Source organism: Apaloderma vittatum, unplaced genomic scaffold (assembly GCF_000703405.1).
Source record: "Apaloderma vittatum isolate BGI_N311 unplaced genomic scaffold, ASM70340v1 scaffold17640, whole genome shotgun sequence".
Taxonomy (NCBI): Eukaryota; Metazoa; Chordata; class Aves; order Trogoniformes; family Trogonidae; genus Apaloderma; species Apaloderma vittatum.
This window is the reverse complement of record NW_009693043.1, coordinates 20,412-34,999: the sequence shown is the minus strand read 5'-3', so window position 1 is coordinate 34,999 and position 14,588 is coordinate 20,412. Positions and strand designations below refer to the sequence as shown.

Below are 14,588 nucleotides of genomic sequence, written 5' to 3'. Positions count from 1 at the left end.
TGTGCCTTTTGCAACTGGACTTGCCTATCCCCCATCAGCCTTTGTAGCCATCAGCACTCTTGTAGCAAGTGTGGGTAGAGCCCTTCCCATATCTTCTTTCGCAAAGCCTAGCCATGATGATGGTATCTTATCATGTAAGTTAAATTGTGTAGTGATGCTTGTTCCCAAATTGCACTTGCAAAGTTTGGGTTTGCAAATTAAATACTTCTGCAGATTTTAAAAACTATACCATAATATATGTTTAAAAAATAAAGAACTATGAGTAATCTGTAGATTTCCTTTACTGAAACACACACTCCTGGAACTTGCCTTTGCAAGGTGTGATTTCCGACACACACAATCATAAAATCATAGAACAGTTTCACCTGGAAGAGGCCTAGAAGATCATCGAGTCCAGCCGTTGTCCCAGCCCTATCAACCTACTAAACAGTTCCCCCCAACGCAGCATCCACTCATCTCTTAAACACTTCCAGTGATAGTGACTCAGCCACCTCCCTGGGCAGCCCGTTCCAATGGCTGACAACCCTTTAAGTATAGAAATTTTTCCTAATGATTTACAGAGAAAAATGATGTCTATTACATGCGCGTAAGCAGGCTAAGATTCTTTAAACCCTCTCTTGCTTATATGTTTCCTGTTTTCAGTTTAACTCTTTTCTATATTGCTGGGGTTTTTTTATTAAGCTGAAGGTGAGGGTGTCAAGAAAACTAAGTGGTTATTTCAGACTCTCAGGGGAAATAGTTATGTCTTTTGAAGAGTAAAATTTTTGAGTGTACCAAACAGACTTGATTTCCAACTCCCTATTTCAAAAGTGACTTTTGACTTCTAAGTTCCACTGCCTTGCTGTGATGCACGTGCTAATTTCCTAAGTTAGTTTCTTGAAAATTTTCCTGTCTGTGTGTTTTTTTTGCAATCTTGAATAAATAAAGGTTTGGATTCTTGGGGAATAAAACAACAGTGCTTTAGCAATTTGCTCCGTGCATACCTTCTTTTCTTCCTGCTCCTGGCCTTAAGGTTTTGTGCTGTGGAGCTGAGCCGCAAGCAAGTGCTGAGCTGGGGCGCGCTATGAGCACTCAAGCCGCTGTCTGCGGGGACAATGGCTGCAGTGTCACCAGGGCCTACACAGGGGCTGTTGATGGCCTTTCTGTGGAATTGCAGTGGTGTGTGGCATCTACTGAAATCTGTAGGATAAGCAAGTGCAGAAATTCCTTTAAGCCGCCGAGCGTCTGAAAATGCCATGTTGTGGCCTCACTGAAAAATGCCACAAATAGCAGAACAGTCCTGAAGGAGTTGGCTCAATCCAGGAGACTGCATGCCCTTCGTATTCAAATTTTAACTGTGGAAGGAAGTTCGTGTCTTCTCCATCTTCGAATATGCGCTGTGAACCGTCAGCTCTAAAACTCTATCTCTAAAACCGCCATCGCCAGTACAACAAACCTTTTCCCTAAAACCTGATGTACATGAGTAGGGCCTGGGCCTGCTTTCCATTACCAGCAGTATTGCCCTTGTTCATCTTCCCAGTTCCAAGTAAAAGAAGAACAGATAAAACTTCAGGATGAATTACCATTTGCTTAAGCTGTAGTAATACTGAGCTACAGCAAGCAGCTTTATTTAGGAGTCTGTTAAAATGATGATCAGTTTTGGATTACTAAGTGACAGACTACAATACTGACACTAACCACAAATAAAAATATAACCTTCATTAGGTTTTTCTTTAATGACTTCCACAGATATTTGTTTTTAGGAAGAATAAAGTTCTTTACAACATTTTTGAGTATCTAATGGATCTACTGGATACTGAAAGAGTTCATAAATGTTCAGATAGAAGGCAACCTTCTTATCTTTTGCCCCTCAAATCCTCTGCAGTATAGACAGCTAGCTATGTTGTTTGTGTTCTGCTAATACTCGTGTGCTACTGCTGTTGGTCTGCTCAACGACTTTTAGTGGTCTACTTTCTTTTTTTGTCTCTTGACAATGATAATGTGCTTTGTTTTTCTTGGGAGCTCATGTGATTCACAGAAGTTATTGAGATGTATGCCAAAATGCTAGAAATGCAGAGGTTAACGTAAATTAACACTTTAGGACATATATTATTAATTTTTAGAAGATAATAATATAGAAGAAAAAGTTGACTCACATGAAGAATTATTCTGTTATTTCGAAGATCTAGAAAAAACTAAGAAGTATTTAGTGACACATAATAGTGCAAAATATTTAAATCAGACGTACTGAATTTTTCTTCTGCATTCAAGTATTTTTTTTATGAACTGAAGAAAATTGAAATGTCTTTAATTTTGTTAGTGATATATGTAGTTTTCAAAATGCAGTGGTGTATCATGAGAAAGCTACAGCCTTATTTTATTGTTATTTTAAATTTTTCTGACTAATTCCACTGAACAGGCACCTGTAATTAAGGATTTTACTGATTTACTGATAGTCCTTTTTTTTTTTCAGAAAAGAGCAAAAGGCCAAGTGCTGTTTGACAAAGTGTGTGAGCATCTCAGTTTACTGGAAAAGGACTATTTTGGGCTGTTGTTTTATGAGAATTCAGAACAGAAGGTAAGCCTGTGTGAGGGTTTTGCTTGTCTATTTTCTGCATTGCTACTGACTTCAGTAGTTTAGTGAGGTACATTGAATTCAATGTATACCATTACAGTCATTTGAGTAAACTGTTGCAAAATGGAAGTCCTCGCCTGCTGTAAAATTGCCTAAAAAAGCATTGATTTGATATTTAGAGTAGTTGAATATTTAAAGTACTCGTATTTTTGAGAAACCTAATTGAGTAATTGCTAGTATTTGTAGTAAAACAGTATGCTTTCCCTCTAAGAGAAGACAAGAAATTTTAACTAATATCTTTCAAACAGTTACCTCCAGAGGTTCCTTTCAGCCTCAGTGAGTCCTTGAACTCCAGATCCATTGACTGTGGAGGTGCTACTGTAGCAACACTCATAAACGAACTATTTATATATATTGAGAATTGTCTGGATAATTGGGTCCCTGTTGATGTTTAGGTTGTTTATATGCGCACACTAAGTCTAGCACTCTTCAAAAGAGGAGTAGACCACTTGTCACCTGAATTATGGACAGCAGCAGACTCTTATTTAAAAAATTCTGAGGAAATCTGATCCAATGTGTTGTGAAGACAAAAAACATAGTTGCTGGATTTTGTCTTCTTCGTACAAGTTCTTAGTGTTATTTGGAGATACTTTGACGATACTTCCTTAACAGATTTGCATTTCCCACCTCCTACTTCCTGTTGGAGGATTAACCTTAATTTATGGTGTACTGGAGGAACTTAAGATTTCTAATGCCAGCGAGTAACACTGAAGGAGGGATTTAATTTAGCTATTTCCTGACTGGATAACCCCTATGCTCTAGCTTGTAACCCAAGTGCCATTATGTGCGCGGTACTATGCCTCTCGTGCAGCTCTAAGTTGCAGTTACCAGGTGAGGGGGAATACTCAGGTTTTCAGAGAATTTGGAAACATAAGCTTTGGCATGAACTAGTCAACTGGATAAGTGCTTAGAGTCTTTTGTGGGTTGGAGAGTCTGTACATTTATGGATACTTTGTATAGGCTTGCTTATTTTTATTGCTATTGTCACTCAAGTTACCTAATTCAACGCTACCACTTTAGTTACACCAGCAGGTTTGGAAGTTCTTACACCAGGTAGGGTATAAGCATATCCTGCTAATGTGAAGGGTTGCTACTGCAGTGTCTTCATACTGCAAAATTGCTGGTTGTGTGCTGACAAAGTTCCCTTTTCCCAGCTGTCTGTCTTTCATGCTGGTAAGTGTGAAATTATATAGCTACACAAAATGAGTTCAGGAAGACTGTAGGATTTTTTTAATACATGGATGAAAACAGTTTAAATTGTTTTCAATATAGTAAGTATTTGTGGTATGTTTTTAATGAATGTTCTGTCTTAGAACTTTTAAGTGTCTCAATTTCTTTCCTTCTTTTGAAAAAAAAAGAAAAAATAAGCATCTAACATTTTATGTTTTGATTTAATTAATAGATGATAATGTGAGGGGCTTATCAGTTGTTTTCAGCAATAACTGCCAAAGAAAGCTTGGGGACTTGGGTCTTTTACTAGTCTTAGGGCCTTCTCTTTTTGTTCACCTCTGTAGTAAGCTTGAGTTCTTTTTCGTATCAGTATGAGTCCTTCCTGATGCATTTTTTTTTTCTCCTGTTACGACTGTTGCTTCTTCAGATTAAAATGCCACAAATCTTTGACCTCTAGGCCAGTCAGTACTAAATACTGAATAACGTGTTTTTCTCCTACTTGTGCACACATTACAGCCACCCATTTATGACCCAGCTGTTGAACTTGACGGCAGCTGTGGGGTATGGAAGCTGAATGCCAGGCACTCTCTTGAATTAGAGCTGCTCCCTGATGCACCGTCGGGTACCATTGGAGGAGGAGTCCCATTAACTTTTCTCTATGGGTGTTCTGTGCAGCTGGGAGAGATGTTATGTCTTCAAATCAGACTGATTTTTGTTAGCTTTAATACGCATGTAAGAACTATTTAGGTCAAATTACTCATTAATGATTTCTTTAGTTGTTTTGCAGATCTAAAGTTTAGCTAGTGATTTCATTGCATTGCACCCTCAAAAGTTCATGAATGCTCCATTCACACTGTAATTTGTCTGCAGAAACATTAGAAAGCTTCTGCTCTTATGTTCTGGGCACCAGCTGGAAATGCTGCTTTTCTGGATTTGTACAAAATACTTTTGTACTGGTAGAGAACATTTTGTTGTACTTTGACAGTTGATTACTTTGTTTCATCTCTAACCTTACCCTTTACAAATTAAACAAATAGATTTCTGCTTACTGGAGCAAAGTAGCATGTATACACTTTGTCTTTCACTTGAAAGACAGACTTGTCTTATCTGCATTAAGAGGTCTGTTTCAGGGTAGATTTCTTTCAGTAGTGTTTGTGCACAACAAAAGGCACAGACGAAAAAATACCCACCCTTGTAATTATGCATATAAATGGAATATAAGCATCTAATTTTATTTGACAGAATAGTAATGTAAGTCGGTGGCAAAGTCTACCAATAAGCTTACTACAGGTTCGGGAAATCAGAAAATGAACTGTATAACTTCTATAAACAAAGAATCATTCTCATCTTGTAGCATATTCTGTATCGTATGTTCTTTTCTCCTACAGTGATAAAAGCCCTGAAAATAGCATATACTCAGGAATCCTAGTTTTCTGCTGTAGTTATACCGTGCTATATATTCTATACTTACTTTTATTATGCTTTATGTAAAATTTAAGAGTTTAAGCTACTTCTGCTTATCTTTGTAATTGGGAGAATGTGTCTGTATGTCACTTCAGAATGGAATTCATGCCAAAACTGAAAACATAGAACGGTAACTGTAGCTGAAGTGAGTGCCTGCTAGAATAATTTGAAGACTTCTGTTGTCTTACAAGGCCTTTCCATATCAAGGCTCTTCCAACAGATAGCATTTTCCTGACTTAAGCAGAAAAAATGGTATACAGATTTTTTTAAGGAGTGCTTTAAATTTTTTCCTTTGTAACAATGTTATGGACTGTGCATCTCTGAAACAATTGTAGTAGCTATGAAATGTAGATGTCAAAGGCTTCTTAAAGCAAGAAATGTGCAATTATTATTTTTCTTTAATTAAGTCTATAAAATTATTAAAAGATTTTATGCACATAATTTGTAAACAGTATTTGTCTAATATGTGCATGCTGTATTTGTGATGAAATCGAGAGGAAACATTGTGGTTTGGGTCACAGAAACCACATCTTTTATCAGCAGAGGTGATCTACATTGAGGTTTTGCAGTAGTGCAAAAACGTATAGCTCCACGTTCTCCTAATCCATACAGACCCATAATACTGTAGCCTAGAATTTTTTATCTCCTTGAAATAAATTTGATTTTGTGCAGAAAAGCCAGTAATAAAGACTGAGGGATATGGTACTGGAAAACAATTGTTGCATTTGGCAACTGGTACGATAGACTGAGTGGTGATTCCTGTTATACCCAGTTGTCAGCTCCTTGGCTAAGTTAGGCTACAAACATTGGGAAACATAAGCCTTTAGCAACATTTGTGCTGCCACTAAGGTGCGCTCTCAATTTGAAGCTGCTAGTAGGTGTAGTGGTTTGTGGAAATGCAAATGTTGTCCTCGACCTTGCAACTCAGTTGCTAATTCTTCCCTATTTTGCACATCTCTATCTTTGAAATGTGCCGAGTCCTGCTAGTAGGCAGGTGATGTGCATGTAAGATTTTTCCACGTATATGCTTGTATATGTGCATCTGGCTGTGGGAAATAAAGGTTCAAACACTGTATAAAGTAAATTTTCAGTAACTGCAGTTAAAAGGCTTATGTTTCTAGTCTCAATCTATTTTCTTGACATCTATGGGTAAAATTAGTGAACAGGATTGTCTGAGTTACTGATGAGTATACTGACTTCTTAGTCTTAGTTCCCAAAGTAATATTTTTGGATGATCAGTCACAAAAATGTCTTGTTGCACATACCAAGAGTAAGTGAAATGCTATGAGCTGTTTAATAGGTTGCACAGATTATAGAAAAATATTTTGGAATTCAGAGAACACATTTAATAGTGAGGCATCTAAATATATAAAACTGACTTCACTTGCGTTACCTAAAATAGAACTAAATATCTAGATTTGAACCTTGCCAGCATATCAATGTCAACATAATACATATTCACACAGAACTTTGCTTTGGGAGAGGCCAGAAAAAAAGCATGACGTTCGATTACATTTTTCCAAGCACCTTTGAATGTTATCACAACTAAAATTTATACAGCTTAATAGAAATGGTGGGAATAATAAGTCTCTGGAGTTCAAGAGAAATATCATCTTAAGTAACTCAACTTGAGTGTGAAAGCACAGACAAGTAGAGATTACATAGCCATTCCTGAAAGTCTGCTTGTCAGTAAAAGGAACATGACAGAAAATTGCTTTTGTCAAATATCGTTTGCTAGACCACCTCCACTGTAAGACTATACACTTTTTAAAATTACAGGGTATAAATAGTCTAAAGCAATGGGACAACGATGAAGGTAGTGACATTACACAGTTTGATTTATGTGCATGGGCAGGGAGACTTGCTAGCAAATCACAAGTTAGAATTCTCTGGGTTGTTTTAACATATAACAGCTGTCTGAACAATACAAACTGTAACTGCACTGTATGAAATTATTTCACCATCTTCAGCGTGAAGTGATTTTAAATGATTGTGGGTTTTGGTTTTTGTTTTTGTTTTTCTTTTTCCAGATCTGGCTAGATTCTTTGAAGGAGATTAAGAGACAAATTCGAAGTAAGTACTTCTGTATTCAGATGTTAAACTCCTTTTATTTCCTCGCAGAAAAAGCTTAGTAGCCTAGATGTTGACTAAATTGTATACTTAGAGCATTAAAATAATTTATATCTGATAATTCCTCGGAACAAAAAACAAAGCCTCTGTTTCTGTCCACTCTCCAAGAAGGAGAGAAAGAATCGTTTAGCCTTGTGCTGTAGAAGTTAATCAGCATATTTACTCCTGCCCCCAAAATTTGCTGTGTTGTATGTGACTTTTGCTTCCTGAAACAGTAGTTGTTTCTCAACTTTGCGCTATGTTGGGTTATGGGATGGGGAGTGTCATAGAATCATAGAATGATTTGTGTTGGAAGGGACCTCAAACGTCATATAGTTCCATCCTCCCTGCCATGCCAGGGACACTAGATCCACTAGACCAGGTTGCTCAAGGATCCATCCAGCCTGGTCTTGAACACCTCCAGGGCTGGAGCATCCACAACCTCCCTCGACAACCTGTTCCAGTGCCTTGCTACCCTCAGGGTAAAAAAATTCTTCCTTCTATCTATTCTAAACCTACGCTCTTTTTTTCTTCCACCCATTACCCCTCATCCTTTCACTACAGGCCCTAGTCCCTCCTCAGCCTTCTTGTAGGCCCCCTTCAGGTACTGGAAGGCAGCAGCCTTCCAGTCTTCCCAGAGCCGTCTCTTTTCCAGGCTGAACAAGCCTAACTCTCTCAGCTTGTCCTCATAGGAGAGGTGTTCCAGCCCTCTGACCATCTTTGTGACCCTCCTCTGGACTTGCTCCAACAGCTCCATGTCTTTCCTGTGTTGGGGGTTCCAGAGCTGGACGCAGTATTCCAGGTGGGGTCTCACAAGGGCAGAGTAGAGGGGCAGAATCACCTCTCTTGACCTGCTGGTCACACATGTCTTGATATATCCTAGGATGAGGTTGGCTTTCTGGGCCACAGGCACACACTATTGGCTCATGTTGATCTTACCCACCACTTTGCAAAGATGATCACAGTTGTTGCTATAGGACTTACTAAGTTCAAAGACTCACCAGAAGAATATGAAACTATAAAATAATTACATGTATCTTACAGAAAATGTATCTTCTCCAATATTGATCAGTCCAGCATTGACTTTTTTGATACGTCCATCATTCCCAGAATGGAAATGGCATAGAGAACATATCCTGGAAGTTTTTGCTACAATGCTTTTCAGACTGAATCCATGTGAAAAGTCTTTCTACTGTCTATATTCAATACAGGAGTAATGTATTTTACTCTGTTTGCATAAAAATGTGTCAAAACTTTTCAGTAGCTAGGTAGCTTTTGTAGAAGATAGGGGAGTGAATTGAGAGTAAATTTAGGAGATACTCTTCCTGAGTCACAAAATATGTAGCGACTAAGAAGTGCTAAACAGCCCTTGCCCTTACTGAAATTCTTCTCATTGCTTTACTCATTTGTGTACAATACAGGGTTTTTTTACTGTTGTTTTCTTTCTGATGGAAGTCTTCTTCTGACAGTGCCTGACAGGAAATGTAAGTGGGGAGATGTTAATAATACTAAGATTTCTATGTTTACACTTTCAACACAACAAAGATTTAATTTTAGAAACTGACTTTGAATTTTTTAGGGAATGTGATCCAGTGGAAGCACTTATAACTAAGAATAGCAGTGTGTTATTTATAAATAGTTTATTTACTATTATTAGCTTTGTGTTTTAAGGCAACATTCAATTTTTTCCATAAATCATAGTGGTGTTAATTGTACTTTCTTTACACTTTCCCCAGTTGGTGAAATTTCTTACTAGGAAGGAGTGGCTTATATTTTCAGTAAAGAAATGAAAGTTACAGAAGCTTCCTTGGAAACTACTTTTTTTGATCTAACACACAATATATAAGCAAACTAGACATTAATATGATGAATGTACTCATGCAAGAAGAGGTCATCTTTTCAATTAAGGAAAAGTTGCTGGTATTGTAATTCTTACTCTGCAGGTCTTCAGTAAAAACCTATTAGCTGTCCAAATATATGGGGGTAAAGGCTGTTTTGTTTGGGTTTAATATTTGACAAAAGATTGAGGACATTGATATTTCTTGTTGCTGTCTTCTGTAGTGATCTGTGTGCTGTATAGCCTACAAGTAAGTGTTATGAATCTGATTCTATAAGAACTGACCTGAATTTTTTTTTGATGCACCACACAACAGTTTTTAGTAATGCAAAAAATATTTTAAGGGGATGTGATTTTTCATACAGCATAAAGACTGTACGTTTTTTATTGGAGATGAATCCAGTGTCTTGAATTAGGCATCATGACTGGAATTTTTTCTCTGGTCTGTAGTAATTCAGAGTTAATAGGCTTAGTGTATGAGGCAAGCAACCAAGTAAGAACAGCATTTTAAGGATTTTAAGATGAAATTTACTTGCACCAACTTGCAGGTAATCAGCATACTGTCACTTGTGTTCCTCATAATCAGTGTATTAAAGTTTCCAGTCACTGGAACGTACCACAAAGATAATTATTCCCCCCAGCTACATGAGCATCAAGCAATAAGGCTTTTGTTTTTTCAGGCTTAGTTCTAAATATATTTGTCTTTGAATCGAGAATGGAAACCTTATGTATTTATACATTCAATTATAATCAATTTAAGGTATTTCTAAAACCATTTGAACATTCCAAACAAAGCAGCTTTTTCTCTGGTGCAGCACAAACTGAAGCACTAACATGCTACATAAGTGTGTCTGGACAAATATATTGATCTGCAGGCAAAGGTGAAATTGGGAAGTGGAGCTCAGCACATCAGTTTGCAACTTAATATTTATAACAATGTCCGTCTCTTGACATGTAAGCAATACCGGTATGCTGCACACTGAGCGGAGTGTCCCACCCATGTGACGGGAGAAGAAGAGATAAGAAACTCGTAGCCTCCCCCAAGTCACGTTCTGCACTGCGTGCTCTCTTGCAAAGTCAGCATCCTCAGGCCTTCTGTGGGATCTCTCATTTGGTCTTGTAGGCCCTTAGCTGGGCACTGGTTTTGGATCTCCGCGCTCACTGATGTTAATTGTGATCCACAAATTACTGGCTCTGTTCTCAGGGCTACATAGGTGACAGAAAGCTTGTTTGCTTTCAGCCAGCCTGATCTCTTCAGGAAAATAAATCCTTTTTTTTATCTCACAGACTTGAGTATCCACTGCCATGTGCTAAAACCTTTAATTAATTCAATCAGGGACGGGTAGGGTAAATGCATTTCTGTCACTATCTGCTTGAAAATTGCTGCATCTAAAGTGGATTCAGGCTGTTGCAAAATTGAGAACTTCAGCTTGAATATTGTGATGGTACAGGGAGTAGTCGAATCCCAGAGTTCACAGGGAGTGTGGTGGTTCACACTTCAATAAAATTTAATTTGAGAATTTATCTATATGAAATGTAGATACAGTTAGTATAGAACATGGGATATTCCACTCATTTTAACTGTAGATATTTTCATTATTCTGTTCTCAGTGTAATAGGATTGAATAAGTAAACTACATAAAGCTGGTTTCATCCCAGTGTTTATTGCAACTGAAGATCAATCTTTTGTCTGCAATGTAAATGTAGACAGTTATGGTTAAAGATTAGAGATGTGAATGTATAAATCATCTGTTTTGGGAAGCCTCATTGTTTGCTTTTATTGTTTGTGTAATTGAAGTGTATGAAACTGAGGTCTAAACCTTTCTCTTCACACGTATTTTGAAACTGTTTTTGGGATACATTCTAGTTTTAGTGTGGATGTATAATACATTCTATTCCAAATGAAAACTAGATTTCTGTGCTGTGTAGAATAGTTTAAATCAAAGGTAATGTTATGTCAATTAAATACGTTTCCAGTCTGTAGCACAGTTAGTCTTTTTATTGCAAAAGTTGCAAAAATACTTGTGTGCTGGTGTATTCTGCAACACAGCTTCAACAGCTGTTCACGAAAGAGGAGGATATAGAATAATGATATGATTAAACAAGTATATCTTTAAATTACACAGTACACCAAATGGTGATAAATTCATAAACACAATTTCTTTGAGGATTTAGAATTTTGCAGCACAGTGTTCTAAAATGTTTAAGAAACAAAAATTTGCATTTAAAGTGCTAAGGGAAGTTAAAAATAATTAAGGAAAGGGTTTGCATTTTAACTGCACAGCTCTGGCACATATTAATGCTAACAAAATGAATGGTTATCTCCAGGCATCAAAACAGGGGGAACACTTTATGCAGGGTCACTTTGTATCCATCTATTTCATGGAAATAACTATGTATCTGTAGAAGCTGTAGCTAATTTTGAACTAAGCTAATTACACTAGAGTCTAGCTTATAGTTGGTGAAGAAAACTAGGTACCTGTGCCAAGGCAAGAGTTGCTCTGCAGAAGTGTTTCTGTGTGTCTACTAATTATAAGGAGTGATTTTGCAGTTTGGAAAGGTCTTGAATTTGTGAGTTGAATCTCGTCAGTCAAACCAGTATTGTCTGTACTCTGCTTTTTATGCATATTTGAAAACGTGAACTGGATATAGATTTTCCTTATTTCTTTGATTTTCTTGACAGTAAGAAAAAATATAGAAGTAATTTTCTTAATTTTATGGGGTATTTCTACATCTGCCTGTGGGTAATATTTTTGTCATGGTCACACAGCACCCTAAAAATTTGAGCTGAGATGCAAGAGAAATCTTAAGTAAAAGCCAGAAAAAACATTTATTGAAAAAAACCCCTCACTAATTTCCCAGTTTAAATGGAATGAATAATGTTAATTTCATGCTGCTAGCTGGTTGACTATATTGCATTCTTTTTCTCTAAGAATGTGCCTAAAGTTGCCGCAGAAGCATTTTTGAGGTAACAAGCTAGCTAGAAAAAAAATTCGACATTTCTACAGCCCATATTAGTAAACATCTAAACAGAGAGCCTTAGCAGGGACAGAATGCTAAATATCGTTTTAAATATCAGTTGTTTTTTTTTTTTATGAAGTACAAATTCAAAGCACCAGTAATAGTGTGCATTATTGTGTGAAGACAATTACGTTTATATACTTCGGTTATGCAGGCTATAAATAGTATCCTGTAGTGCGAAGTGTAGATATAGACTGTGCACATTGTAATATGCTTGCTAGTCTATATTCAGTGGATAAATGTGCATTCAGTAATCAGACAAAAGATAAGGTCACCAGCTACCCAGAAATTACTTAGTACAAAGTCATCTGCAACATTTTTTTGATGGATTAACTACGGAATTAGTGTGAGTAGGCATCTGAAATTTTTCACATAGTCTATACATTCAGAGGATTTATGCTCTTTCTAGCTTTTTATAAAGAATATAGAAATTTTTTTTTGTTTAGTTCAAACAGTGTCTAGATTTCGATGGCTACAGTGCTTTCTGAAAACTAACTGTAAAAATACTGACAAAAGCAAAAAATTCCAAAGCAGGAATTCGTGTGTGACTAGTTTAACTGCAGTTTTAGACCAGGAAAAGTAGCTGCCAAACAAGAAATTTTGCTTCAGTCCAGAAGAACTTGAAGATTGGTTTAGTACCTGTGTGGAAGGACACATCCTTTGCCCATCTGTTCCCATCCCACAGCCCTATTAACAGGACAACTTTCCCTGATCACAAAACATCTTCAAATGTTTTGGCCCAATTGCTCCTCTTCATCAGTTTGGATTACTCAGTATTGGCAGCTTTTCATTAAATGATGCTAATTCCCTGAGAAATAAATGATGGAAATGGACTAATCTGTTTCAGCTTTAATTCTATCTGTTATGCTGTATGTATTAATTGGTGTTGGACATTTTTGTCTTAATTCTGTGTTGCACTGAATTGCAGTAGATGGTGCAATGAGACGTATTTTACCCAATTCAGTACTACATGTACACTCAATAAATTAGGCTTTCTCATTTAAGGAGTCCTGCCTTACTTTGCAAGCAAAGTTATCATAATTGATAACTGGGACCGTTAAGAAATGCTAAAACCCTGAGCTCTCAAAAGGAAATATTATCTTAGCAGCCAGGTGGAGAACAAGGTTCACACTTAAGCAGAAGCTGATGTGCTCTGAAATAGTCATGTCTGAAAAACTGAAATAATCTTTGAAATGTTGAAAAACATTAGAAATTTTGAAACAAAGCACCTCTTCAACTTTAATTTTTTGTTGTTGTTAAAATACATATTTTAAAAAGCATGATTTATGTGCATGGGACAGAACTTACAAGTTGTTTACTGTCCAAACTTCATCATAAACAAGCTTTACAAAATTACTACCTTTTTTACCAAAGATTATTTTTACTGTGTCTTTCACCAAAATATTTGTATTAGAAGAGGAGTGAAAGACAAAAATGGCTACTTAATTGTTTTGATAATGTTTTGATTTCTTTTCTTATCATATTTTGATTTCTTACCTTTCTTTATCATTTTAGCAGATCTGTATTGTAAGGTTGCTTTCTTTATGTTTGGGAAGATATGATAAAGCTCAACTGTATTTGATTTCAAGCAGCATGCAAACCCAAAATATTAAATTCTTTTCCTATACGCCTATTTGGGGATTTTTTTATTACATATGTCTGTCTACCTTGTAGTTAATAAAATCTGTTTGAATTAGGAAAGTTCTACATTTTGACAAGTGATTACTACTTTCCAAGGAACATATTGCACATAAGGTGACGATACTGTAGAATAACATTCTGAGAATGTATTTTAATTATTGATGAGTGATTTCAGCTTTCCAGTCTTAAAAAATTATCTAAAACTAGAGCTATAACTAAAGACAACATTTTATGCTTTGCCAAATTATTAATCTAGTTTTAAGAGTGCTTTTGCTTAAAAAATGCATGTGATGTTAACAGTTGTAACACATGAGAATTTAAGCTTAAAATATCATTGCTATTATAGTAGCTAAAGGTGTTGTTTCTCAAAAATATTTTAAAAGGAGGAATGCCTAATATTTTAGGGAGTGCACTAGCTGACCTGTAAGGTCCCTTCAAACTGTTCCATCATTTTTTGTCTTCCATGCATTCTGTATGAATATGAATAATTTACTTAATAACTCTCTGTTGTACACAGTGCAGACCCCATTTTGACATCCTATGTTCATAGTTATGGTGTGGTCTCTCAAACTAACAGTTTAAACAGGAGGAGACTGTTAGCTTTGGAGGGGTTGGAAATTGTAGAATCATAGAATGGCCTAGGCTGGAAGGGACCTTAGAGATCATTCAATCCAACCTTGCTGTCATGGGCAGGGACGCCTCTCAACTAGATCAGGCAACACTTGTGGACCG

General features: G+C 36.6%; 1 protein-coding gene across 1 annotated transcript in view; it reads left to right on the top strand.

Moving 5' to 3' along the window:
* Window positions 1-2,452: 2,452 nt before the first annotated feature.
* LOC104280177 (band 4.1-like protein 2) overlaps window positions 2,453-14,588 on the top strand; it is a gene marked incomplete at its 5' end in the record, with an annotated part of 30,012 nt that continues 17,876 nt past the window's right edge. The window contains 2 exons of the mRNA XM_009877755.1: window positions 2,453-2,557; window positions 7,279-7,321. Of these exons, the coding sequence (XP_009876057.1) occupies window positions 2,453-2,557; window positions 7,279-7,321 (148 nt within the window). The remainder of the gene's footprint in view (window positions 2,558-7,278; window positions 7,322-14,588) is intronic.